The sequence below is a fragment of the Schistocerca nitens genome, chromosome 4, assembly GCF_023898315.1.
Source record: "Schistocerca nitens isolate TAMUIC-IGC-003100 chromosome 4, iqSchNite1.1, whole genome shotgun sequence".
Classification (NCBI taxonomy): domain Eukaryota; kingdom Metazoa; phylum Arthropoda; class Insecta; order Orthoptera; family Acrididae; genus Schistocerca; species Schistocerca nitens.
In genome coordinates this window covers 194,770,412-194,798,071 of record NC_064617.1, presented here as the reverse complement: position 1 = coordinate 194,798,071, position 27,660 = coordinate 194,770,412, and the positions used below count along the sequence as shown (strand labels likewise).

The 27,660-nt window shown below is 43.6% G+C and overlaps 1 protein-coding gene across 1 annotated transcript in view; it reads left to right on the top strand.

Annotated features, from left to right (window-relative positions):
* LOC126252801 (sodium-coupled monocarboxylate transporter 2-like) overlaps positions 1–27,660 on the top strand; it is a 205,278-nt gene that overhangs the window by 88,218 nt on the left and 89,400 nt on the right. Inside the window, exons 3-4 of the mRNA XM_049953736.1 lie at positions 3,339–3,498; positions 3,623–3,688. Coding sequence (XP_049809693.1) covers positions 3,339–3,498; positions 3,623–3,688 — 226 coding nt within the window. The remainder of the gene's footprint in view (positions 1–3,338; positions 3,499–3,622; positions 3,689–27,660) is intronic.

The window sequence follows — 27,660 nt, the reverse complement described above, 5'->3', positions numbered from 1 at the left end:
GACCATACCTAGAAAAGTTATTCAAGTTGTGTAGGCGCAGCTCTCAGCCATTCTGCTGAGTAAATAACATTCTTAAAGAAAAGGGAGCAAAGAACCTTTCCATACTTTGTAAAATAATAGCATTCCTATCCATAAGAGGCAATCTGCTGTTCTGAAAAGAACCCGGAAATGTATTAATTTATAAGAAAAAGTTTCACTTGATTTCTCGGAATTCTTTTGCAATAAATAATATTTTTCGATCGTTTAATATTTTTCTTACACTAACTAGCAATACTCCAGTACCCAAGTATTCCACTAGTTATGTAAGAATATAGAATATTTTTGTGCCTTTTCCTTACAGCGGACGACTCCAGAAGACATTTGTTGTTGAATGTTTTTCAAGCAGTTCTGGTTGGTGCATTAACAGCGTCTGTCTGACTTCTGTAGTAGTGCGAGGTGGAAATTGTTTCTTGCAGGAGCCAAAGGGTACTTGTTGGATCAAGCCATTGCGCAACTTGACAAAATAAAACCCACACACTGACAGAGCACTTTCATTGACCCGGCAGATGCGACTGAGAATTGTCACGAAGTAGGAACCGTATGACAGTTCTGTAATGTGGGCTGCATAACATCAGGCGAAATCTCTCACCAGGACCTCATACTTGGCGGGAGACACTATTTCCTACGCATCTTTATGTGCTCACAATGCGCTCAGAACCTAAAAGAGCAAAGTGATGCAATTGACATGCATACTAGAGACACTGTCGAACACATATGTGCAAAGATTTATTAGATTTTCACGGTGGTTCCCATTTCTTGACCGATTGGAACTTTCCGAATATCCCTCGTATATAGTCACAGTATTTGAAATTATTATTCCATTTATTCTATGCTTAGATTTACTCTCTGATCAAGGTAACATCTTTTTAAATGTCAAGCTGTCAAATCAGTAAGACAGCATTTGCGAACTAAAACGAATAGAAAACACATATGTAAAGATGCTGACATTTCATTATGTAAGACATTGTTTTCTGTTGCAGGTAAATGCATTTAAAGTACGTTTATGTTCATACAATTACATTTCTGTTCCTGGAGGTAATATAATATATTTTATTTATTACAGTACCACAAAATCATTTGAGAATGGCGTAGAACGTGAAAACTAGTTGTGAACAAATAAAATTAACACAGCAAAAGCGGAAAATACTACCTTCTGTTAATCGTTTCCGTAATTGTTTTCCCATTTTCAGGCAAAATTTCGGTTGTAGGTAGTGGAGGCAGTAGACGTAAATACATTTGGCAGGATACTGGGAAAATGGTGTCCGTGTACAGAGAACGTTGCTAACAAAACACACATGCGTCCCATCTTAGAATATTGCTCAATTATATGAGTCTCAAACCAGATAGATGTAACAGGGGATACACACTGATCAGCCGGAACAGTACGACCACCTGCCTAATACCCAGTATTTCCACTTCTGACACGGATAACAATGGCGACGCGTCGTGGCATCGAAGCAATGAGCCCTTAGTAGGTCGCTGGAGGGAACTGGCACCGCATATGTTCACGTAAGTCACCCAGTTCTGATAAATTCTGGGGAGGGAGGCGATGAGCTCTGACGCCACGTTCAGCCACATCCCAGATGTTTTCGTTCGGGTTTAGAGCTGTTGAGATGCGGGCCACCTCATCAACGGAAGCTCGCCACTGTGTTCCTTTAACAACCAATCTATCACACTCCTGACCTTGTGACATGACGCATTATCTTGTTGAAAAATGCCACTGCCGTCAGGAAACTTGATTGTCATGAAAGGGTGTACGTGGTCTGCAACCAGTGTACGATACTCCTTCGCCGTCATTGTGCCTTGTACGAGCTCCACTGGGCCTATGGATGCCCATGTTAAAGTTCCCCAGAGCATAACGGAGCCGCTGCCAGCTTGTTTCCGCCCCGCCGTACAGGTGTCAAGGAGCTGTTCGCCTGGAAGACGACGGATTCGCGCCATCCCATTGGCATGATGAAGAAGGTATCGGGATCCATCAGACCATGCAACGCTCTGCCACTGCGCCAACGTTGAGTGCCGATGGTCACGTACCCCTTTCAGTCATAGTTGCCAATGACGTGGTGTTATCATTGGCACAAGCAAAGGTCGTCGATTGCGCAGGTCCATCGTTAGGAGTGTTCGGCGTACTGTGTGTTCAGACTCTATTGTACTCTGTCCAGCATTAAAGTCTAATGTTAGTTCCGCCACAGTTCGCCGCCTGTCCTGTTTTACCAGTCGGCCCAGCCTACGATGTCCGACATCCGTAATGGGGGGTGGCGCCCAATACGATGTCTGGACGTGGTTTCACCTTGGTTTTAACCATGTGTTGAAGACACTCACCACAGCACTCCTCGAACAGTCGACAGTTGGTGAAGTTTCCGAAATGCTCGTGCCGAGTCTCCGGGCCATCACAATCTGCCCTCGGTCAGACTCAGAAAGATCGCGTGCCTTCCCTATTCTACACATGGATAGCACGCTCACTGACACTACATGCACCGTGCGTGTCTCTGACTAGCAGTAATTCCTCGGCAGGCGTGGCTGCTGAGGCCTGGACGGGCTTATATTAATAGTAGGTCGGTGGTCATACTGTTCTGGCTGATCAGTGTAGAAAGTATACAAAGAAGGGTAGCACGAATGGTCACAAATACTGCTGGATTTACAGGAGAGTATCACGGAAATGCTGTAGCACCCTAACTATCAGACGCTCGAAGATGGACGCCAATTATCCCACGATGGTCTGCTCACAAAGCTTCAAGAAACAATATAAAGTGAATAGTCGAGGAAAATTCTATCTCCTGCTATGTGTTGCTTACGTAGGGACTATGCACAGAGGGTTTTTAATTCATTCTTCCCAGGCTTCTTACCTGAATGAAACGAGAAGAAAATCTAACGTTTGATACGATAAGACGTACCCTCTGGCGCGTATTTCAAAGTGGTTTGAAGAGTATGTATGTAGATGTAAAATATGACGTTCCACGTTTCCTCCTGCAAATCAGGCATTGCATAAATCGCCACGAGCACTGTGCTAACATCTGATCAAATAACGATATTTCGCAAACTGAACGACATATTAAAAATATGACACAATCTGATTATTCTGGAGGATGGGGCAAGTAGCGCTGACAGTGGCACGTGGCTAGGACACTTCATTGTTAGGGAAAATAGATCTCGTTCATTGTCTTTTTAGGACACCACTGTTAAAATTTATAGCACGTATTGTTAAATAAATTTATTTCTGTCTATAAATTTTGTTTCAATATGGCTCTCATAATTATTTTTGACCTGAAGCTAGGTTACTAAAAATTGTTTCTATTTTGCAGTTACATTTCTGGCATATCATTGCTGGCAATACCTGCGGAAATGTACGTTTACGGAACACAGTATTGGGTAGCAGTGACTAGCGACATACTCGCCAGCTTGACAATGGCATTCATTTACCTGCCAGTGTTTTATCAACTGAAGATAGTTTCTTCGTACGAGGTGAGAAAGCCTGAAGTGTTTTCATGACAAATATCTCTTGTAAGACTACAGTCAAGGAAATGCTTATACCAGTAGGAAAAATGCTCTTTCTAAATCAATGATGTTAAGTTTTATGTTGTTCCAGTACCTGGAACTACGATTCAGCAGACCAGTCAGACTATTCGGCTCCGTTGTCTTCCTCATTAAAATGGTAAGCTCCAAAGCAAAACAAAAATTAAATGATAGAATGGTGCACCCCTAACATGTGGGGTCCGGACTAAACATATAATAATATAAAATAACTTGAGAAGTAATTGAGATATTCACAAGCTACGACATTGTAGCGAATAAAACAGTGACCCGTATATAGAGTAAATTTCCTTTAATTTACGTCTATGTTCACAAACTTTTTGTTCACAGATTACCGGTTTCGGTCTATAATGACCATCTTCAGATCGGTGTTTTATAAAAACAAAGTCCTAATGTACTGCAGCCATAGTGGCATCGTCAAATGTTAAATGCAAAATCAGCACCAGCATCGTCAAATATATGTAAATAACATCATATGCACGAGTCATGTTGTCAGTAGCACTACTGTTCAAAACAAGCTGCCGTACAGCAGCCACAAGATGTTTGTGTTGTAAGTTCAGCAATGGTTCAAATGGCTCTGAGCACTACGGGACTCAACTGCTGAGGTTATTAGTCCCCTAGAACTTAGAACTAGTTAAACCTAACTAACCTAAGGACATCACAAACATCCATGCCCGAGGCAGGATTCGAACCTGCGACCGTAGCGGTCTTGCGGCTCCAGACTGCAGCGCCTTTAACCGCACGGCCACTTCGGCCGGCGTTGTAAGTTCACCAGCTTGTTTCGGACAGTAGTGGTACTGACAACATGACTCGTGCATATGCTGTTATTTATATATATTTGACGATGCTGGTGCTGATTTTGCATTTAACATTTGACGATACCACAATAGCTGCAGTACATTAGGATATTGTTTTTATAAAACACAGATCTGAAGATGGTCATTATAGACCAAAACCGGTAATCTGTGAACAAAAAGTTTGTGAACATAGACGTAAATTAAAGGAAATTAAATTGAGTTGTTGACTGACGATATGTTTCTATAAGTACTGTAATTAAAAACGATTTTTTACGCACCTAATATACCTCGATATGCGCACCATTAGCTCTGCGGCATACATCTAACCTGTATTCCACTTCTTCCCAAGTGTTTTGCAGGATTGCAGGCGTACATTTGCGATAGCAGCACGAATGTGATGGCGCAGATCCGGTAGGTCAAGAACTGGCGTCTACTACACCTGATTTTTGATAAATCCTCACAGAAAAAAATCAAGGTGCATAATGTCTGGACTTCTAGAGGGCCACTCTGATTCCAGTAATACGGGATCTCATGATCCAAGAAATCCCTCACAAAGTTTGCAAAATAGCATGGTATGCCATATTGTTGAAAGATGACGCCACGAGGAAGTTGCGGCACAACATATAACTCCAGCATTTCTATGTACGTTTAACTGTAGACTCTCTATGTACGTTAGACTGTAGACTCCGCAGAGTTCGGCACGTGAATTGTAAATTTTTGAAGTTTTATTCCAGTAGCGGCCAGGCAAGTGAGACCAGCTCGACGATATGCTAATCAAGTAAGCAACTGGGCAGTATTATTGACATTAGGTGGAAACATTTCGGCCAGACGCGACATCTGTCGCGGTCTTGGTGTAGTGTACTGCAAATGCTGCAACATAGTGTGACCAAGAGTGAAGTAAGATTTTGTAACTCGGTGCACACATGTGTTACCAAGCAACTCACACGATGCAAATTTAGCCGGGCCTAGCGACCTGTGTTCAGTGCACAGGTTAACTCATGAGGTTTCAGCTCAAGGCTCACCATACCTGTGGCCGAGCGGCTGCGGGACTTGGGAAACTTCACTGATATGCGGAGCTGATGTGTGACCAGCGGGCGCCCTCTGAGGGACTTTAGCCAATGGACTGCTAGCTGTCTACTATCCAGTTGGGGGAGGCACGCCCTCATGGCCTCCTAGCCGCCTAGACGTCATCGGCCACCATCCTTGTAGACATTTGTTTGGGGGCGGGGATTGGGGGTAACTGGGGCATTGCTGTTGGGCATCAAGCAACTACTGCCAGCTATCACACCCAAGCACACAACATGGGGACCACGAGTACATGTGGGGGTGGCTAGCTGGCACAACTGTGTAGGACCTGGTTGGACTGTGCTCATTCCTCAGTGATGGCGGCACATCAGCACTGCGGTAGCTGCCAGCAACGACCCAGGGCAACGGACGTAATTGGCGTGATCAGGACCTCGGTACAGTCCTGAATCAGCTGTGTTTCTACGCACGCAGAGCGCCCCCGAGGCCAGCCAGCATGCTGTATAAGGCTGATTGAATAAACATCTGTAAATACTATCTCGTACTACCATTGTTTAACTGCATGCCCTGGCGTGAATCTCCCATGTCCCTCGCCATTACTCTCACTCACCCTGATGTGTAACAACCTGGAATAGACTGGGTCATTACACTTGGCGTGAGGAAGTGGTCGTTACACTTCCCGACACGCCATGTTTTGATAAGAAGTGTTCGTCCAATGTCCAAATGCTACGGTTTGGTGAGAAAAGTAATTGTTGGGTAACCCTCGACATCCAGACACACTGGTTTGGTGTCGAGTAGTAAGATTGGGTACTTTGTCAATTACGTATAAACAGTGGTACTTGCCATACCTCCAGCTGAGCAGTATCGGCTCAGCACAATGTGATGCGGTTAGTCTTTGTTTATGTTTGATTCAGTATCTGTTTTCAATTATTACGAGGGTTGTCCAGAAAGTAATGCATCGCATTTTGTTCTTCAACAATTCTTTATTGAACTTAATGAGAATTACACACACGAAAGATTAGAGTTTTTCCTACACATCCTAATTTTCCCGTAATCTCCATTTTGTTTTATGGCCTTCCTCCAGGGCGAAACAAGGGCGTGTATGTCCCGACGGTACCAATCTTTGTCATGGTGGCGGAGCCAATGCTTCATTGTGTGAACTTCCTTTGCTGGTTGACAGAGGCAGCGCCAACTGCCGAGTCGTAATGCGTCTGCCCTTGCAAGTGACATCAGCTCGCTGCAACATGCCAGGCGTGACAGCCGTGGATGGTCTCCACGACCGCTGCAAATCGCGGAGCTCCGCCGAAGTGCCTTCTGATGACCTCACCCTCCGTGCCCAGCGGCTAACTGTACTTCTGTCGACAGCAGATGCTCCGCAGTCTTTGCACAAGCGTTTGTGAATATTCCCCATAGTTTCTTTATCTGCGGTGAGAAATTCAATGACGGTACGTTGCTTGTAACATACATCACCTACAGACGCCAGTTTGAAACTGTTCTGCAGCTACGCTATCTGTCGGAAGTGACGTAAACCTGGCGCGCTCGCTCAGGAAACTTCAAATAATACGTACGTAACGTTTCGCATTCGTAGTATAGTCTTTGGTTGAGAAAAAAGAATGTGGTGCATTACTCTCTGGGCAACACTCTTAGATTTAATTTGTGGGTACTGAATAGACTATGCTTAAGCTTACGTTTGCGAAGCCGCATGAACCGGGGGACCTATTATTGTTTAAGGGTGACGGTACACCTGACAATCTAGTACCAGTAAGGTGTCAGTATTGCAGGCAGTAATTGGCGTATGGTAAGGCTGTAGCTAGTACATGTTTTACTTGTAGACGTGTTCGTCATTTGGTTCAGGATTATTCAAGTGTGGATGGGCGATGAGCTTCCAGAAAAAGTAATTTATGAAGATTAGTGAGTTTTGAGCGTATTAATTAGTTATTTTGTATAAATTACAGTAAGAGGCGCAGTACACAAAATGGTAGAAAACGTGCTGCTACTACTACAGTGTCTGCTGTTGCTCCAACAGAGCAGTTCGTGTGTTAGCAAATGAAAATTCGTGCCAGAAGCAGGCTCATCAGGAACTCCTTCGTAGATCTGAAGCTTTGGAAGCCATTCAGGTCCAATGAGCGTCTGAATCAGGGGAAAATAAGGCAGAATTTGAGATAGCTCCTTCTCCTTTTGGACCGGCTGTAGCAACACTTATCAGTCCCTTTTAGAGGAAAGAAAGGGAAGACGTGTCGACAGTCATGAATCGCCTGGATGGGCAGTGGATCCACCTTCTTCAATGCGGATGCACAAGTACGTCCGACCTGCTGCAGGAATTTCTGAGTTGCGAGTATGGAGGAAATGGACAGGGACTGCGGAGAAGTGACGCAAGGTGGGAGTGTGGGTTGACTGTGAGGCGTGACTAGACAGTCCGCGCAGTTGCGATAAGACTGTGTCCCGGATGGAGCATTGGTTAGTGCAGCTACCCAGTAAGCAGGCCATCCTGGATTCAAATACCGGTCCAGTAGACATTTTCGCTCGTCGCCGCTTATTCCGCGTAATTCCCCTATGCAGCTGGCACCATTAATCGGTTTGCATACTCCCCACCATCTTAAATTTACATTCTTGTTTGGTCATCAGTCTTCTGACTGGTTTGATGCGGCCCGTCACGAATTCCTCTCCTGTGCTAACCTCTTCATCTCAGAGTCGCACTTGCAACCTACGTCCTCAATTATTTGCTGGATGTATTCCAAACTCTGTCTTCCTCCACAGTTTTTGCCCTCTACAGCTCCCTCTAGTACCATGGAAGTCATTCCCTCATATCTTAACAGATGTCCTGTCATCCTGCCCCTTAGCCTTATTCGTGTTTTCCACATATTCCTTTCCTCTCCGATTCTGCACAGAACCTCCTCACTCCTTACCTTATCAGTCCACCTAATTTTCAACATTCGTCTGTAGCACCACATCTCAAATGCTTCAATTCTCTTCTGTTCCGGTTTTCTCACAGTCTATGTTTCACTACCGTACAATGCTGTAGTCCAAACGTACATTCTCAGAACTTTTTTCCTCAAATTAAAGCTGATCTTTGATATTAGTAGACTTCTCTTGGCCGGGAATGCCCTTTACCATTGCTACTCTGCTTTTGGTGTCCTCCTTGCTCTGTCCGTCATTGGTTATTTTACTGCCTAGGTAGCAGAATTCCTTAACTTCATCTACTTCGTGACCATCAGTCCTGATGTTAAGGTTCTCGCTGTTCTCATTTCTACTACTTCTCATTACCTTCGTCTTTCTTCGATTTTCTCTCAGTCCATACTCTGTACTCATTGGACTGTTCATTCCGTTCAGCAGATCATGTAATTCTTCTTCACTTTCACTCAGGATAATAATGTCATCAGCGAATCGTATCATTGATATCCTTTCACCTTGAATTTTAATACCACTCCTGAACCTTTCTTTTATTTCCATCATTGCTACATCGATGTACGGACTGAAGAGTAGGGGCGAACGGCTACATCCTTGTCTTACACCCTTTTTACTCCCTCTTGGCTGTTGTACATATTGTACATGACCCGTCTCTCCCTATAACTTACCCCTACTTTTCTCAAAATTTCGAACATCTTACACCATTCCACATTGTCGAACGCTTTTTCCAGGTCGACAAATCCTATGAACGTGTCTTGATTTTTCTTTAGTCTTGCGTCCATTATTAACCGCAACGTCAGAATTGCCTCTCTCGTACCTTTACCTTTCCTAAAGCGAAACTGATCGTCATCTAACGCATCCTCAATTTTCTTTTCCATTCTTCGGTATATTATTCTTGTCAGCAACTTGGATGCATGAGCTGTTAGCTGACTGTGCGGTAATTCTCGCACTTGTCAGCTCTTGCCGTCTTCGGAATTGTGTGGATAATGCTTTTCCCAAAGTCAGATGGTATGTCGCCAGAGTCATGCATTCTAAACACCAACGTTAATAGTCGTTTTGTTGCCACTTCCACCAATGATTTTAGAAATTCTGATGGAATGTTATGCATCCCTACTGCTTTATTTGATCGTAAGTCCTCCAAAGCTATGTTAAATTCTGATTCTAATACTGGATCCTCTATCTCTTCTAAATAGACTCCTGTTTCTTCTTCTATCACATCAGACAAATCTTCCCCCTAATAGAGGCTTTCAATGTATTCTTTCCACCTATCCGCTCTCTCCTCTGCATTTAACCGTGGAATACCCGTTGCACTCTTAATGTTGTCACCCTTGCTTTTAATATTACCGAAGATTGTTTTGACTTTCCTGTATGCTGAGTCTGTCCTTCGACAATCATTTCTTTTCGATGCCTTCGCATTTTTCCTGTAGGCATTTAGCCTTAGCTTCCCTGCATTTCCTATTTATTTCATTCCTGAGTTTCCTGAGTTTCCCGGAATATTTTTTTAGTTCCTCCTTTCATCGATCAAATGAAGTATGTCTTCTGTTACCCATGGTTTTTTCGCAGTTACCTTCTTTGTACCTATGTTTTCCTTCCCAACTTCTGTGATGGCCCTTTTTAGAGATGTCCATTCCTTTTCAACTGTACTGCCTACTGAGCTATTCCTTATTGCTGTATCTATAGCCTTAGAGAACTTCAACCGTATCTCGTCATTCCTTAGTACTTCCGTATCTCACTTCTTTGCGTATTGATTCTTCCTGACTAATGTTTGAACTTCAGCCTACTCTTCATCACTACTATATTGTGATCTGAGTCTATGTCTGCTCCTGGGTACGCCTTAAAATACAGTATCTGATTTTGGAATCTCTGTCTGATCATGATGTAATCTAACTGAAATCTGCCAGTATCACTTTACCTTTTCCAAGTATACCTGCTCATCTTGTGATTCTTGAACAGAGTATTCGCTGTTACTACCTAAAACTTGTTACAGAACTCAATTAGTCTTTCCCCTCTCTCATTCCGTTTCCCAAGCCCATATTCTCTTGTAACCTTTTCTTCTACTCCTTCCCCTACAGCTGCATTCAAGTCTCCCATGACTTAGATTTTCATATCCCTTTACATACTGTATTACCATTTCAATGTCCTCATATACTTTCTCTATTTCTTCATCCTCAGCTTGCGACGTCGACATGTATACCTGAACTATCATTGTCGGTGTTGGTTTGCTGTCGATTCTGATAAGAACAACGCTATCGTTGAACTGTTCACAGTAACACACTCTCTGCCCTACCTTCCTATTCATAACGAATCCTACACCTGTAATACCATTTTCTGCTGCTGTTGATATTACCCGATACTCATCTGACCAGAAATCCTTGTCTTCTTTCCACTTCACTTCACTGACCCCACTATATCTAGACTGAGCATTTGTATTTCCCTTTTCAGATTTTCTAGTTTCCCTACCACGTTCAAACTTCTGACATTCCACGCCCCGACTCGTAGAACGTTATACTTCCGTCGATTATTCAATCTTTTTCTCATGGTAACCACCCCCTTTGCAGACCCCTTCCGGAGATCCGAATGGGGGACTATTCCGGAATCTTTTGCCAATGGAGAGATGATCATGACACTTCTTCAACTACAGGCCATATGTCCTGTGCATACACGTTCCGTGTGTTTAATGCAGTGGTTTCCATTGCGTTCTGCATCCTCATGCCGTTGATCATTGCTGATTCTTCCGCCTTTAGGGGCAATTTCCCACCCCAAGGACAAGAGAGTGCCCTGAACCTCTATCCGCTCCTCCGCCCTCTTTGACACGGCCGTTGGCTGAATAAGAGTGACATCTTTGCCGGAAGTCTTCGGCCACGAATGCTGATTATTAATCAAAATTTGAGCAGCGGCGGGATTCGAACCCGGGACCGAAGACGCTTTGATTATGAATCAAAGACGCTATCCCTAGACATTTACATATAACTAATTAATAATGTCATAGATGTTGTTGCAATGAGCGGTTGGTCAGATGAAGTGACACTTCATGTGTCTAACTTGCGTTTAACAGGGGAAGCTAAGACATACGTTTCGTGTTAGGGGACCATTAGTAGTTTCAGCAGTTTGTCTCTGGACTACGCCAGCGTTACCAACAGAAAAATTGCAGACGATTTTTTTCGCAAGAAGCTCAGTACTTTATCATTGAAATGTAATGAGTCAATGGAAATATTTTCAGACAGGAGTCGCTAAGTCAAGTTGTGGACGTATGTGCCTATCAAGAATGCGGCGACCGATAATGTGTTACCGCAAGTAGCAGGAAACAGAATGGTTAACGTTTTCTCCCGCAATCCTTTGGAAATTGCCTGAAAAAAAATATGTTAAGAAATAAAAGCGTTGGGTCGTGCGGTTCTAGGCACTACAGTCTGGAACCGCGTGACCGCTACGGTCGCAGGTTCGAATCGTGCCTCGGGCATGGATGTGTGTGGTGTCCCTAGGTTAGTTAGGTTTAAGTAGTTCTAAGTTCTAGGGGACTGATGACCACAGCAGCTAAGTCCCATAGTGCTCAGAGCCATTTTTGAATAAAAGCGTTGACGACAAAGTTTGTCTTAAGCAAACCAAGCTATCAATCATTCGTCGTTCAAGCTTATGATTTAAGCAGGTAACTGCTATGAACATATTACAATGTTATGTGCTTCTTTTCACCAGATATGTCCAGCGAATAAAACGAGAATGGTTTCTAGACTTACTTTATAATGTTGACGTAGAAAATTTCATTCGAAGTAGACCAAAGCGAATTCTTTTGTGTCCAAAATCTCCTTTATTATATCTCATTTAGCTCTTCTGTTTAAATACAAAATGCTGACAGAATTACATTTAATGAAATATAACTCCAGTTTTTCTGATGATTTTGAGAAAAATGGTTCAAATGGCTCTGAGCACTATGGGACTCAACTTCTGAGGTCATTAGTCCCCTAGAACTTAGAACTAGTTAAACCTAACCAACCTAAGGACATCACACACATCCATGCCCGAGGCAGGATTCGAACCTGCGACCGTAGCGGTCTCGCGGTTCCAGACTGCAGCGCCTAGAACCGCAAGGCCACTTCGGCCGGCCCAAATTTTGAGAAGTTTTTAATGTATCAGAGCTGCCAATGTTTCCATTAGATTGTTCCAGCGGCAGATATTTGCTCTAAAGAACAAGCAAAACTAATTTCTACCTCTGATAATGGACTAACAGATGAGGACTATGTTATATTTTACTGCTGTGTTTCCCAAAAAACAATTGATGATTCTGCACACGAGTAGAATAAACCTCGATGGGTATTTTAAGGCTCATGAGTCATGCCTTACTTTATCCAGTTGAGCCACTGATATCATAATTGAGAATCAAGTCATCATTACGCTTTATACAAGAGAATTTCATCTTAGACAGTAGTCATCTACCATTACCATTACTTTTAATTTTATTACATTTTTCATTTAATTATTATTATTATTTGATTTTCTTATATTTTGAAATATAACATCTGAGATTCGACTTTGTTCATAGAAACAGTAATGTATACCACTGAAGCATTTATATTTTTCACAACAGTAGATTCTTTGTCATCTCGTTGAGAACGGGTGTTTTTCCAGTCGTCCGCGTTTTCCCAACACGCATTTCGATACCATAACTTGACATCTTCATCAGGTGTATCTGAGGCTGGCTACCTGGCTGACTGGGTCCCATATTTACGCGAGGGTGGTGCCTGTAGTTCCATCTGCTATCCGCTCCGGATCGGGTGTTCCCTTATCGGTCTGCACTCGCGAAGCATGCTTCTGCGCCGCTGAAGGTATCCTGAAATCCGTCTATGCCTGCTGCTGCAGTCTCCTGCAGTGATAGCCACGTCATGGTGTTCCGTATTTGATCCGAGAAGGCGAAACGCACATTTTCTGCACTCTCGTTCCGCTGTAGGTGTTCCCTATGCTGTCCGCGTCCTTTGTATCTCACTGCGGTATCCATTTCAGATGTTCCTTGTTCGGTCCGCTCCTGTGAGGTGTTCCTGTGAGGTGTTCTTCCGTCCTGCTCCAGGTGTTCCCTGTTCCGTCGGCACCCACTGCAGCTGTCTCCCGCAATGGAGGCTGTCCTATGGTGTTCAGTCCTCGCCCATAATGCATGCTTCCATGGTGCTCCAGGTGACCTTGTTCTATCTGTGCCCAGTGCAGCTGTCTCCCACGGTGGCGACTGCCTTCTGGTTTTCAGTACTCAGTCCGTGCTCACGAGACGCATTCTCTGCAGTCTTTCCCAGCTACAGGCGTTCCCTATGTCGTTTCCACCAGTTGGAGCTGTCTCTCACTGCGGTAGCCACCTCCTGGTGTTCTGTGTTCAGTCTGCTCCTGTAAGGTGTGCTTCCTTGCTGCTCTGTCTGCAATTAGCCGAGTTTCATAAATGGAGCTGAGACCTACTTTCTTCTGTTTTTGTAGCAGCTGAAACGCCGGATTACGTGCAGTGCTCAGTTGGTATCCTGCTTCATGAGTGATTAGGTTTTCTGCCATATTGATTTCAATTAATTCATTGATGACACTGTTCCAGAATCTGGGGGTTTGGAGCAGTGTCCTGGTTGTATCACAATCAATGGCATGTTCATGCGGCAGGCATCTACATCTACATCCATACTACGCAAGCCACCTGACGGTGTGTGGCGGAGGATACCTTGAGTACCTCTATCGGTTCTCCCTTCTATTCCAGTCTCGTATTGTTCGTGGAAAGAAGGATTGTCGGTATGCCTCTCTGTGGGCTCTAATCTCTCTGATTTTATCCTCATGGTCTCTTCGCGAGAAATACGTAGGAGGGAGCAATATACTGCTTGACTCCTCGGTGAAGGTATGTTCTCGAAACTTCAACAAAAGCCCGTACCGAGCTACTAAGCGTCTCTCCTGCAGAGTCTTCCACTGGAGTTTATCTATCATCTCCGTAACGCTTTGGCGATTACTAAATGATCCTGTAACGAAGCGCGCTGCCCTCCGTTGGATCTTCTCCATCTCTTCTATCAACCCTATCTGGTACCTATCCCACACTGGTGAGCAGTATTCGAGCAGTGAACCAACAAGCGTACTGTAACCTACTTCCTTTGTTTTCGGATTGCATTTCCTTAGGATTCTTCCAATGAATCTCAGTCGGGCATCTGCTTTAGCGACGATCAACTTTATATGATCATTCCATTTTAAATCACTCCTAATGCCTACTCCCAGATAATTTACGGAATTAACTGCTTCCAGTAGCTGACCTGCTATATGGCAGCTAAATGATGCGGGATCTTTCTTTCTATGTATTCGCAGCACATTACACTTGTCTACATTGAGATTGAATTGCCATTCCCTGCACCATGCGTCAATTCGCTGCAGATCCTCCTGCAACTCAGTACAATTTTCCATTGTTACAACCTCTCGATATACCACAGCATCACCCGCAAAAAACCTCAGTGAACTGCCGATGTCATCCACAAGATCATTTATGTATATTGTGAATAGCAACGGTCCTACGACACTCCCCTGCGGCAGTGTTCTGCTATTGATGATTTTGTGGCCTGCCCTAGTCTAGTATGTCTTTGATGTTCCTTACATCTTACATCCACTGTTCTGGTGGTTTGACCTATGTGAGACACATCGTATTCACAAGGTATGTGATAAATACCGGGTTTTCTTTACCTCAGATCAGTTTTGACTGTTCCAAGAAGAGCCCTGGTTTCGATGGGCGGGTGAAACACACTTTTGATTTCATGTTTCTTCAGGATTCTGCTGTCCTTCGCAGAAACAGGCCTGCATGCAGTACCTTCGAAGGTCTCTTCTTCTTGTTCCTCTTCTGGTGTATCAGGTTCTCTGCTGGGATGTAACGCTTTACGGATGTCCTTGATCGAATATCCATTGTTAGTGAACTCTCGTTGAAGAAGTTTGAATCGCGTTGTCAAACTGTCAGGGTCAGAAAGTATCTTGGCTCAGTATACAATTTTTCTAAGCAATGCAGTCTTCTATGCTGGGTGAGCACAGCAGTCAGCCTGTAGATATAGGTCGGTGTGTTTTTGGCTTTCGATACACACTGTGGCCAAAAGTGCCACCTGTTTCCTCTGCACCAAGACGTCCAGGGAAGGAAGTTGACTATCTTTCTCTAGCTCCATGTCGAACTTTATATAGGGATATCTTGAGTGCCGTGGAGCCAGATGACATATGTGTCATCCACATACCAGAAAAAATATGTCGTCTGGTAGGTGGCAGTTGTAAGGCTCTCATCCTTGAACTTGTCCATAAACAGACTGGGCACTACTGAAGGCAAGGGGCTACCCATTACCACTACTTAAGTCTGCTCATAGATTTGACCTCCACATAGGAAGTAAGTCAATGTTAAAATATGCTTGAAAAGATCCCGCAAAGCACCATCAAACATCTCAATGATCAAATCGAGTGTGTCCTGGAGTGATACCATGGTGAACAGGCACACCACATCAAACTGACCATGATGTCTGCATCTAAGATATGTACTCGTAAGTTTTTGAAACGTTCCGCGAAGTCTGACAACTTGCGGATGTGGCGTATACACTGTCCCACTTTTCGTGCGAACGTCTTTTTAAGGTTAGTAGCTGTTGGGTAAGTTGTGTACCAGTGTTGCTCATGAGGGGATGCAGCAGTGTACCTTCTCTGTGGATTTTGGGTAACCCATATAGTCTAGGTAGTGCTAGAGCCTTGGATTTCAGCTGCTTGTCAAGTTTCTCAGGCCATCCTCTTTCCTTAAGAAGAGCCTTAGTTCTTCTGTCCACTCTGTCGGTGGTATCATATTCTACTAGATTATAAGAAGGGTTCTCTAGAAATTGACAGATCTTCAATTTGTAGCCAGTCTTCTGCAGTATGATCATAGAGTTCCATTTGTCCTCGGGTAACATCATCCTGCAACCTCTTGATCCTCGGGGAACATTACTATGCTGTCATCATTCCCCAACTTCTTCAAGTCCATCCTCTCGTCGCTTGAGATGCTCGTTTTGTGTGGCCTGCCTCTAGTTAGCTCCCTGTTTGCCTCTCTCCGAATCTTTTGTGCCGCACTTGGTAGTGTGTTGACTACTTGCTCCACAGAGCTGATGAAACTTGCCACCTATAGGTATCTGGGAGTGACTGCAACATTGAGGCCACTTCTGTCAAACTTGAGGGTGGCTTCTTCCAAAGTTTCACACTCAAGTTTACCGCCATGTGGGTGTCACTGTTTTTGTTGCACTCCGTTGTTCGAGCGCTCAAATTTCGCCAGTTGGGCACACCTGGAGCAAGGCAGAAGCGCGCCTCGCAGGTGAGGACCAAATGTGGTGCAGCAGGAGATAGATACCGCCGCGAGAGACAAAGAGTGCTGACGGCATAGAGCAGGACCACAACGGTGCGACTCTGCAGAGAAGGTGCCTTGCAGATGCGAATCGAATACAGAACACCATGATGCACCACTGCTGCGGGAGACTGCCGCACCGGGCGCTGACGGGAAAGGGAAACCTGCAACGATACATAAGCATGCTTCACAGGTGTAGAATGAAGAGGGAGCACCTGATTTGGAGCAAACCGCAGACGTAATTCCAGGCACCGCTCAGGCACAAGTATGGGACCTGGTCAGCCAGGCAGGCAGTCTCGGGGAACACCTGATGAAGACATCAAGTTACGCTATCGAAATGTCGTATTTGGAAGACGTGGACCACTACCAGAAAACTATATCTCAACGATGACAATGAATCGCCTGGAAAGTGTAAGATGTTACATCACAAGACTCTACGTGGAGGAAATTTGCTTAAAGATGAAACTACTGGACAAACTGCAAGTGTGCAAAGAGAAGATGCTGAATTCGCTCAGTTTCCTCCTCAGGAGAGGTAGTGCCTGTACTCGCCAAAATTAAACATAGCACATCAAGGGCGACAACGGAATAAAGTATTGTGGCAGTATTGATGTAATAAGAAAAAGGATACGTGACATACGACACGACGTCATGTTGGAAGCTGCAATGTCTATATCTGTACTTTGCAGTTAACTTGGCACAAGAGGATTGGGATGGAATAGATGTGTGTCATGGTCGCTAGTGGCAAGCATCTGCCACAAGGCTACAGCCCAAGTCTGGTGAAATTTGAGTGCACGAACAACAGAATGCTACAGATACAGTTACACATACAAGGTAATAAATTTGTGTGATCGAACTTTGGAGGAAGATACCCTGACAGTACACGAAGGGGCCTTAACTTTGCGGCCACTCACAGAGGCCTACTGGTGGCTGGCTTCATCTGCTCTGCGGAGCAAGTACAGTTGCGGAATGACGACAACACAGTGGTGTTACCTCTGGGCAAAGGGAACTTTAAGGGCATACTGCAGAAGACCGACTACGACCTGAAGATCCGTCAGATTCTAGAGGATCCTGCTTACAGTCCACTAGATGGACTACCTTCGAGTGTGACAGAAGTGATTTGGAGAGAGACATGTAGGGCGCTAATCAGAGCCAGGTCGCCCAAAACGAACATCTCGAGGGTTGAAAGGGTTGCCTGCAGGAAGTTGCGGAATGACGACAGCATAGTGGTGTTATCTGTGGGCAAAGGGAACTTTAAGGGCATACTGCAGCAGACCGACTACGACCTGAAGATCCGTCAAATTCTAGAGGATCCTGCTTACAGTCCACTAGAACATGATCTCACCGATAACATGGACTGAGAAACTAAGGCTCTTCTTAAGGAAACAGACTGGCATTAGAAGGTTGTCAAGCAACTGAAATCCAAGGCACTGGTACCACACAGGCTACATGGGCTGCTCAAAATCAACAAACAATGTGTACTGCTACATCCCATTATGAGCAAGCATCGGTGTAGCCACGTATCTGGCAGATACTTGGTTCAAGAGGACTTTAACATCATATGTGGCAAAGTGTATCCACCACATTCACAACCCATCGCTTAAGGAAACCTGGTATTTAACAAATGCTTTGTGAATGAGGTTTGTCTTATACTGATCAAAGCATCCGAACAGTCGACATAAGGAGCACCAAAGACATATTAGAGTAGGGCAGACCGCAAAAACAGCACTAGCTGAACACTGCCTGAAGCATGAACACACCGCCGGCCAGAGTGGCCGTGCGGTTCTAGGCGCTACAGTCTGGAGCCGCGTGACCGCCACGGTCGCAGGTTCGAATCCTGCCTCGGGCATGGATGTGTGTGATGTCCTTAGATTAGTTAGGTTTAAGTAGCTCTAAGTTCTAGGGGACTGATGACCACAGCAGTTAAGTCCCATAGTGCTCAGAGCCATTTGAACCATGAACACACCATGGATACTGGCCCAAACCCCTTGATTCTGGGATAGTGTCATCAATGAATCAGTTGAAATCAACACGGCGGAAAAGTTAATCAGTCGGGAAGTAAGATACCAATTCAGCTCTGCATGGAATCCAGTGTTTCAGCTGCTACGGAAACGCCAGAAAATAGTTCCCAGCTCCTGTGATGAACTTCAGACAACTGCAGGCACAAATACCAGAATCAGACCACATATGGAACACCAGACGGAGGCCACCGCCACGGGAGATGGCCGCGGCAGATGCGGACGAGGTATGGAACTACATCACCAACCTGAGATTTCAAGGATAGCACCTTACGAGAGCATACTTAATACAGGACACCAGACCACGGTATCCACAGCAAGAAGCTGCTGCAGCAGGAACAGACGTAATACGGAACTCCAGCAGCAGCACGAGATTGCAGGGAGTGCTCCTGACAGATGCAGACCAAATACGGAACACCACGAGACTGACACCAGCGGGCGCGGACGGCACAGTGAACACCTACAGAGGTGCGAGACGGCAGGGAACGCGTCTCACGGGCTTGGACCGAATGCGGAAGACTAAGAGGCGGCCTGCGCTTTGGGAGACAGCTGCAATGGGCGCGGACGGAAAAGGAAACACTTGGAGCAGTACTGAAGCGCGCCTCGCGGGCGTGGACTGAATATGTAACACCAGAAGACAGATACTGCCACGAGAGACAGCCACAGCGGGTTCGGACGGCATAGCGGACGCCTGCAGCAGTGCGAGACTGCAGAGAACACACCTCGCGGGCGCAGACCGAATACGGAACACCGTGATGCATCCACCGCTGCGGGAGACTGCTACAGCAGGTGCGGATGAAACAGGCAGCTCCTGCAGTGATGCAGAAGCTTGCCTCATGGGCGTCGACCGAAGAGGGCACATCCAGTCCAGTGTGAACGGCAGATGCAACTCCAGGCATTGCCGACACATTAATGCGGGACCCAACCAGGCAGCCAGTCTCAGGGAACACCTGATGAAGACGTCGAATTATGGCGTCGAAATATCATGTTGGGAAGACACGGATCACTGGCAGAACAACGAGCTCACCGAAATGACAACAAATTGTAAGGGTTTATCTTTATAGAGGTGTTTGTTGCCCTTCTTTATTCTTGCATGAATTCTGTTTTCTGATCTAACAAAAATGGTTCAAATGGCTCTGAGCACTATGGGACTTAATATCTTAGGTCATCAGTCCCCTAGAACTTAGAACTACTTAAACCTAACTAACCTAAGGACATCACACACATCCATGCCCGAGGCAGGATTCGAACCTGCGACCGTAGCAGTCCCGCGGTTCCGGACTGAAGCGCCTAGAACCGCACGGTCACGACAGCCGGCGCTCTGATCTAACATTTTGTCATAATCTGCATTACAGCTTCCTCACTTAATTTCAGTTAAAACTCTATAGGAAACAGTGCCACTGTGCAGAATTTGTGGCATTCTTTGTAAGCAGTAGGTCATCGTGCCTCTGCAGTATGCCACTAGTTATAGCGTCACTGTAGTTGCATGTATGAATCTGGCTTCACTAGTATGGTTCAAATGGCTCTAAGCACTATGGGACACACACATCCATGGCCGAGGCAGGTTTCGAACCTGCGACCGTTGCAGCAGCGCGGTTCCGGACTGAAGCGCCTAGAACCGCTCGGTCACAACGGCCGGCGTTTAACTAGTATTTTGCGCTCACTTCTTTGACAGTAATTCGAAACTGTATATTTCACTACTAAATTATTTTTTAATAGTCTTGTGAACTCCCTAGACCATTTAGCAAGTGAAATGAATCAAACTGCGAAATACTGTGCTACTGTTAAGAACAATAACTTTGAAGGTGCAATCAAGGACGTAATTTAACAACGCCGTCTAAAATACCTGCAGCCACAAGGAAAATGCCTATCTTGCTGGAAAGGAGACAAAGTTGAAGTCAATAATGTATCGATTTGTCTCTAACATTTCTGTCCACTTATCACAAACAGGATTTAGAAATTGAATTACTGAGTCTACCAAGTACAGGTAGTAAGATCTTTTTAATCAGAGGTCAAGTAACTGAAGATAATTCTTGACCACCATAACAGCATACACGACAATATAAAGTTCACTATGGAGGCAGAAGAAACTAGAAGTAGAAGAAACTGGATGCCTAACTTTCCTCTATATCCTGATAAAACAGAAAACTGGCGGCACTCTGGGGCATTCTGTCTACAAAAAAGAGACGCACACAGAAAACTAATGGCTCACTGGGACATTCTGTCTACAGAAAAAAGTCGTACACAGACCTGTACCTAAACGCCAGCAGTTGCCACCGTCCAGCACAAGAGAAACCCGTGCTCGCCACCTTGGTGCACAGAGCACGAGACATAGGCGACAAGAAGAGTCTACCCACCGAGATGCAGCATCTTCGGGATACCTTTTACAGGAATGGCTACTCGGAGACACAGATAAGACGCACTCGCCAGCCAAACAAGAAGAAGAAAGAAGAGGACCCGGAAGAAGGCAAAGTGTCTGGGGTTTCTTCCATATACTGGACCATCCAAGTACAAGATTGCCAGGGTTCTGGAGAAAAATGAAGCCTAGACCGTTCATTGGCTAAAATCAAAAATATGCTCAATAAAAAATTAATTAGGGCTATGGACACCTGGAATCTATAGTATCCGTTTCCTGTAACTGAGGGCCTACACCTCGCCCATGGCTACTACCTAGCACCAGCACTTTCTTCTTCCTAAGACTTCCTACATTCCTAGGCTTCTTGGGCTCAGTTGAAGTGTGCTGCACATTTCCTGCTCCTGTTGCGGACTGTTAGTGGAAATCTCCTTCTCGCCTTGCAACACAAAAGGACCGAAGCGGAAACCGAATTTTCAGTCATATGGATCACTGTTTTATATAAACGAGCCAAAGCTCAATCCTTTTCTGAAATTAGTTTGTTCGGAAAACGTTTTACTATTTGCACTCAAAAATTGAGAAAATACTGTCTTTGGACTTAGTGGCTACCTTCTCGTTATTAGTCACAGTTTTTATAATGTTTATAAATGAAGTACCATAACTCGTTGAACGTAATTTGAAGAATTTGCAGTGTAGAATGACCTCACTGGCTGTTTCACGTTTTGTGCACTTTAAGTTATATATTACAGTCTACTAATTGAAGTTAACGTACCGAAGTAATTTTTGATCGTCGCAGGAAAGCTGTATCTTTCCAGTTATGAGTAAATGGATTGTATGTGTTGGTGATACGACGCTCATGATAAAGTTTCTGCATGCCATGCAAAGAGCGGCATGACAAGTCATTATACATAATACATAAACAGTTCAAGATACTGAAACAAAGTTTTCAACAAATAATAATATGCAAAGGCAGGACAATAAATACTGAGATGTTTTTATCGATCGTAACGCGGAAGTATATTAATGTCATTCGTTAGCTTATGAAACAAAATATAGTGCTGTAATGCAAATCAATGTTTACAATAAAACTAGTTGCAAAAACAGCAGCAAGTAAAGATATGCAGTCGCTTCTGGCAAGAAGTTGTAATGTACTGCAAGTGCGGCTTCAGTCTTGCTGATATCAGCCATTGAAAAAAACATTCGTAACGGAAAATGAGATTTCTCTGTATTTCATACCAGTTTCGTCAAATGTTACATGTATTGGTACAAACATTGTTCAATTTACTTAAATTGATTTAATGGCTAAAAGTTGACTGTCATATAAACACAAAAACACAGTGCTTTACACGGCAGTTCATCATTGAACAAATATGGCAGTAAACGCTATCTCGACAGCTGAAAATATTTTATTTATCATGTGAATTTACTTCTAATAAATCATCAGTCACAATCGGTTTGGTATGGTTTGTGAAAGTTTGTTTGTTATGTTAGATGTTACTGTTCTTCCATTTACACTGCAGTATTGCTTTGAGGTCTGATCTGCACCTTCTTTTGTAGTTCAGTATATAGATGTTCAATAATGATTACAGTGATTCCTCTTACTTGTGACGTATACAGTTAGTGAGTTACAGCGTCAATTTTAATATTCAGTATCTACTTTTCGTTCCTTTTTTATGTGTACATCGATTATTGCCATGTTGTTATTTTAGGAGTGGTACTGCACAATGTCACAAAAATCTATCTAGGAAATTATTGGATGTGGTAGTAGCACGAAAAAAATCTCAGATCGTTTATATTAGCGGTACACATGACTGTGGCCAGTCTGTCTGATAGTAGAAACACTAGTCGAAGATAATTACAAGAAAGCACAAGCATTGAAACTGGTAAGCTAAATACACACATCAAAAAAAGTTTTGCATCACCCTGGTTCCCAGAACTCCTGAAGCTAGACGTTGACTGTGTATATTGTATCACAGACATAGTCCCTTTGATTGTTCAGAGATGTCACTAAACCCACTCAAAGATGTAAACAACCATGCATGAGCAGAGCCTATGAGATGGAGGGGCTCCGACAGTCAATCAGTTCAGGTCATTCCACCAGGAAGGAGGCACATGGCTTGTGTTGTCTGTCGTTCAAGCACGCCTAGATGGTCAATATCGCGGTTCGATCGTATCTGCATTGTTACTTTGTGCCAGGAAGTGCTCTCAACAAGGGAAGAGTCCAGGCGTCTCAGAGTGAACAAAAGCGATGTTGTTCGGACATGGAGGAGAGACAGGAACTGTCCTTGACATGCCTCGCTCAGGCCGCCCAAGAGCTACTATTGCAGTGGATGACCGCTACCTATGGATTATGGCTCGGAGGAACCCTGACATGCAACGCCACCATGTTGAATAATGCTTTTCGTGCAGCCACAGAACATCGTGTTACGACTCAAACTGCATGCAATAGACTGCATGATGTGGTACTTCACTCCCGACATCCATGGTGAGGTACACCTTTGCAACCACGACACCATGCAGTGCAGTACAGATGGATCCAACAACATGCCAAATGGACCATTCAGGATTAGCATCAAGTTCTCTTTACCAATGAGTGTCGCATATGCCTTCAACCAGACAGTCATCAGAGATGTGTTTGGAGGCAACCCAGTCAGGCTGAATGCCTTAGACACACTGTCCAGTGAGTGCAGCAAGGTGGAGGTTCCCCGCTGTTTTGGGGTGGTATTATGTGGGACCGACATACACCGCTAGTGGTCATGGAAGGCGCCGTAATGGCTGCATGATATGTGAATGCCATCTTCCGACCAATAGTGCAACCATATCAGCAGCATATTGGCGAGGCATTCATCTTCATGGATGACAATTCGCGTCCCCATCGTGCACATCTTGTGAATGACTTCCTTCAGAATAGTGACATCACTCGACTAGAGTGGCCAATATGTTCTCCAGACATGAACCCTATCGTACATCCCTGGGTTAGATTGGAAAGGGCTGTTTATGGACGACATGACCCACCAACCACTTTGTGAGATCTTCGCCAAATCGCTGTTGAGGAGTGGGACAATGTGGACCAGCAGTGCCTTGATGAACGTCAATGCAAGAGGACATGCTACTGGGTATTAGAGGTACCGGTGTGTACTGCGATCTGGACCAACTCCTCTGAAGGTCTGGCTGTACGGTGGTACAACATGCAATGTGTGGTTTTCATGAGCAATAAAAAGTGTGGAAATGATGTTTATGTTGATTTCTATTCCAGTTTTCTGTTCAGTTTCCGGAACTCTTGGAACTGAGGTGATGCGAAACATTTTTTGATGTGTGTATTTTATGGTCAGCTATGGGGGTTTCTTTCTGTACTTGTGTTATTATGTTATGTGCTCACTGTTGACATACTTTGTTTTGTTAAAAGCTGTTTTTATATTAGTGTGATGTGTGTGAGATACATTATGTTGCACGTTCTTATCCTTAACGATTTCAGGTAGAGGCAGTGGACATAGAGGTTGTGGCATAAAACTGTGAAAGCATGCAGACACTCTATTCTCACATGAAAACACAATGGACTCTACTTCAAGTGTACCGGTACCTGTTTTGGAAACAAAATTTCACCCATCAGAGAAGCACGTTTCATAGAGGAATGGAAGATCTTGTAAATCGGAATCATTTGTGGTTTATCTGTGGCTACATTATGAAGAAAAGAGTGGCAGTATTTTCTGCTATTACTGCATTCGGCCCATCCACTCAGTGAATAATAGAAGACCACAGAAAGAGACGGCTTTCCTTAAAGAAGGTTTCTGTAACCGGAGAAAAAGCTATGGAAAAGTTCAAGATACACAAGAAGAGTCTTTTTCATTTAGAGGCTTTCACAATTATTTAGCGACGTGAAAACCGCACACCTGTGATTGCCCAAATCACACGATATCTGCTGGCCGACCAGGAGGAAGCTAGAACTGCTTTACTAGTAATTATCCGTCCACTCAGTTTTATGGGTCGACAGGAAACACACTGAGAGGTCATGAAACGGTCTCTGGGAACCTCTTGGCACTTCTCGATGAGAGGAAGAACGATTGATGTGCCCGAAATGAAACTATGGCTGAAATGCTGTGACACTTGGTTGGTGCCAGCAATACAAAATGAAGTAATGGAAATTATGCTTCACATGATCCAGTGAGAAATTGTGCAGCAAATAAAAATTTCCCATTTTACAGAATTATGGCAGATTCAACTATGGATGTGATTGGCCAGGAGCAGTTCACTCTTTGTGTACATTCTGTTGACCCAGAGATGCTCGAAATAAAAGAACTTTTTCTCGTTCTATATAGTCCACAGGAGTCCCAGGTGTAAACACTGGCAACTACCATTAAAGACATCCTTCTAAGACTCTCACTAGAAATTGAGTTTCTACACTCCCACTGTTTCGATCATCTAGCAAATATGTCTGGGCAGGACAAAGGTGTGAAGGAAATACTTCTTCAACACCAGCCAAAGAGCTGGTACATCCTAGCAGCAATCGTCATTTGGATCTGGCACTGCAGGAAGTTTCAGAAGCCGTGATCCATTGTGTGACTTACTGGTAACTGTGAAAGACATCTCAAATATAGTTCTAGAATCTGCAGAAAGGAAAAACATGTATGCAGATGTGGCTACCATGTGGTGTCGATGAGACGAATCCAAATGCAAATGCTCAACAACTGATTCCAATGTGCTCCACCCGACGGGTGTAAGAGTAAAATCTTTGACACATTTCAGGAAAAACTGTGAGTGTGTCCAGAAAACAGTGACCGAAATATTGAATATACTGAGCTCAGTTAGAGACGAAAGGAGATCAATCCTGTGGGGCTGTGTGATGTGGCTCAAAAAGTTTGAAAGTATTTTTATATAACAGTAGCAACTGAAATGTTTGTAATGTGTGAGGAACTGGCCAAACCCCCACAGTACCCAAATTTTAATGCAGCCAGAGTGAAGCATTCTGGAGATTCTGAAAGTGGCTCTTGCATATCTTAGGACTACAGAATCATTTGATATGCTGTTAGAGAAATCCAAAGATTATTCTAAAAACATAAATATGAAAGACTCAAATATCTCGCTGCCAAGAAAAATACCAGTGAAATTGCAACACGTGGAAACACTGTCCGTTCCCAAAGAATTTATTCAATAAAAAACTTAGGAATGATTTGTTTGAAATTTTTGATCTCCTTCTGAATGAGATTGATTGAAGGTTTAACCAAGAGGATCTAAAGCAAGTATACCATCTTGAAGAGCTATTTATTATGGCCTTCTAAACATGTCCTCCATTTACATGACATTTGGAAAAATTGCTTGCAGTACATGCAACAGACTTAAACGTGGACAGGCTTCATGCATAGCTCCACATGCTGTGAACCATTAAGACTGGTATACAGCCATGTAATGTATCCTCTATTGGTTCAAAAAAAAAAAAAAAAAAAAAAAAAAAAAAAAAAAAAAAAAAAAAAAAAAAAAAAAAATTGCTGAACCTGTTTGGGTTAAAGAACTCTTTCAGGTTGTTATTCGCCTCATCATTTTGATTCTGACAGTTCCAGTACCATCAGCATCCTCTGAAAGATCATTCAGTACCCTGAGATGACATAAAACTTGCCTCAAATCAACAATGAATCAATCGAGACTCATCCATCCACTCCTCCTCCATGTTCATCAAGACAGGGTTGGAAAAATTAATCTCATGGATGTCATGAAAGAATTTGTTTTCTGAAATGTTGAAAGAAAAACTACATTTGGAAAGTGTACATAAAATTTTTTAGTCTAAATAAAAACAAAATAAATGCTTTCTTCTTCTTGAAACAAATTATGTTTTTCTTTTCTTCAATAAAATGTGATGCACAGTGTTTGTAAAATAGTAATAGCAACAAAAGGTTTCTCTCTGGCCAATTGATATTGTAGTCTGCAGTAAATATGACATCTTTTTGTAAACGATCTCAACACAAAGTAGGACCAATGCCTTCCGAGAGAAATGACGTCTTTTTACAAATGAAAGCAATGAAATTGTTTTCAAGAAAGTGACCTATAAAATAGGATCCATGTTAGCATTAATGAGTTGTTTCTCTCTGTAGAACAACATAATGCTGATTATGTAACACACTTTCCCACACTATTGGCATGCACATATTCTTAAAGGTTTTGCTGAAAGACAAAATCAGTAAATGGGTATGCTTGCCCCACCCTCCTCTAAAGAAGTAGTTGGTACATCACTGAATATTTTGATAATATCATTGCCTCTTGCAATCATAGTGCATATACATTATTTTAAGTATACAATACATGCTAATTACAGATCTAACTGGCACTTTATCAGTGAATTAAAAGTTGAAAAGCAGGGTAATAATTTTGTACAGAAAGAATAAATTAATATTAAGATCACATATGTTGAGAATATTCATTACAGTAAAATAACTTATCCTTACAAACCAAAACCCATTAGTGTGACTGCGCTAGTGAGCCAGGATGTGAAGAGACCATATTGTGTCCAGACACTTGATCAGTGCATCACTTTCATTCCAGGATTATCCCAGTACTCATTTCATTTCATTTATAGTACTGGTACATTTTACTTTATCACAGCATAACCTGTTATGAATAAAAAGTAATAATTTCACAAAATCTCCAAATTCCCCTGATAATGTATACTATTTTCTGCCACCGATA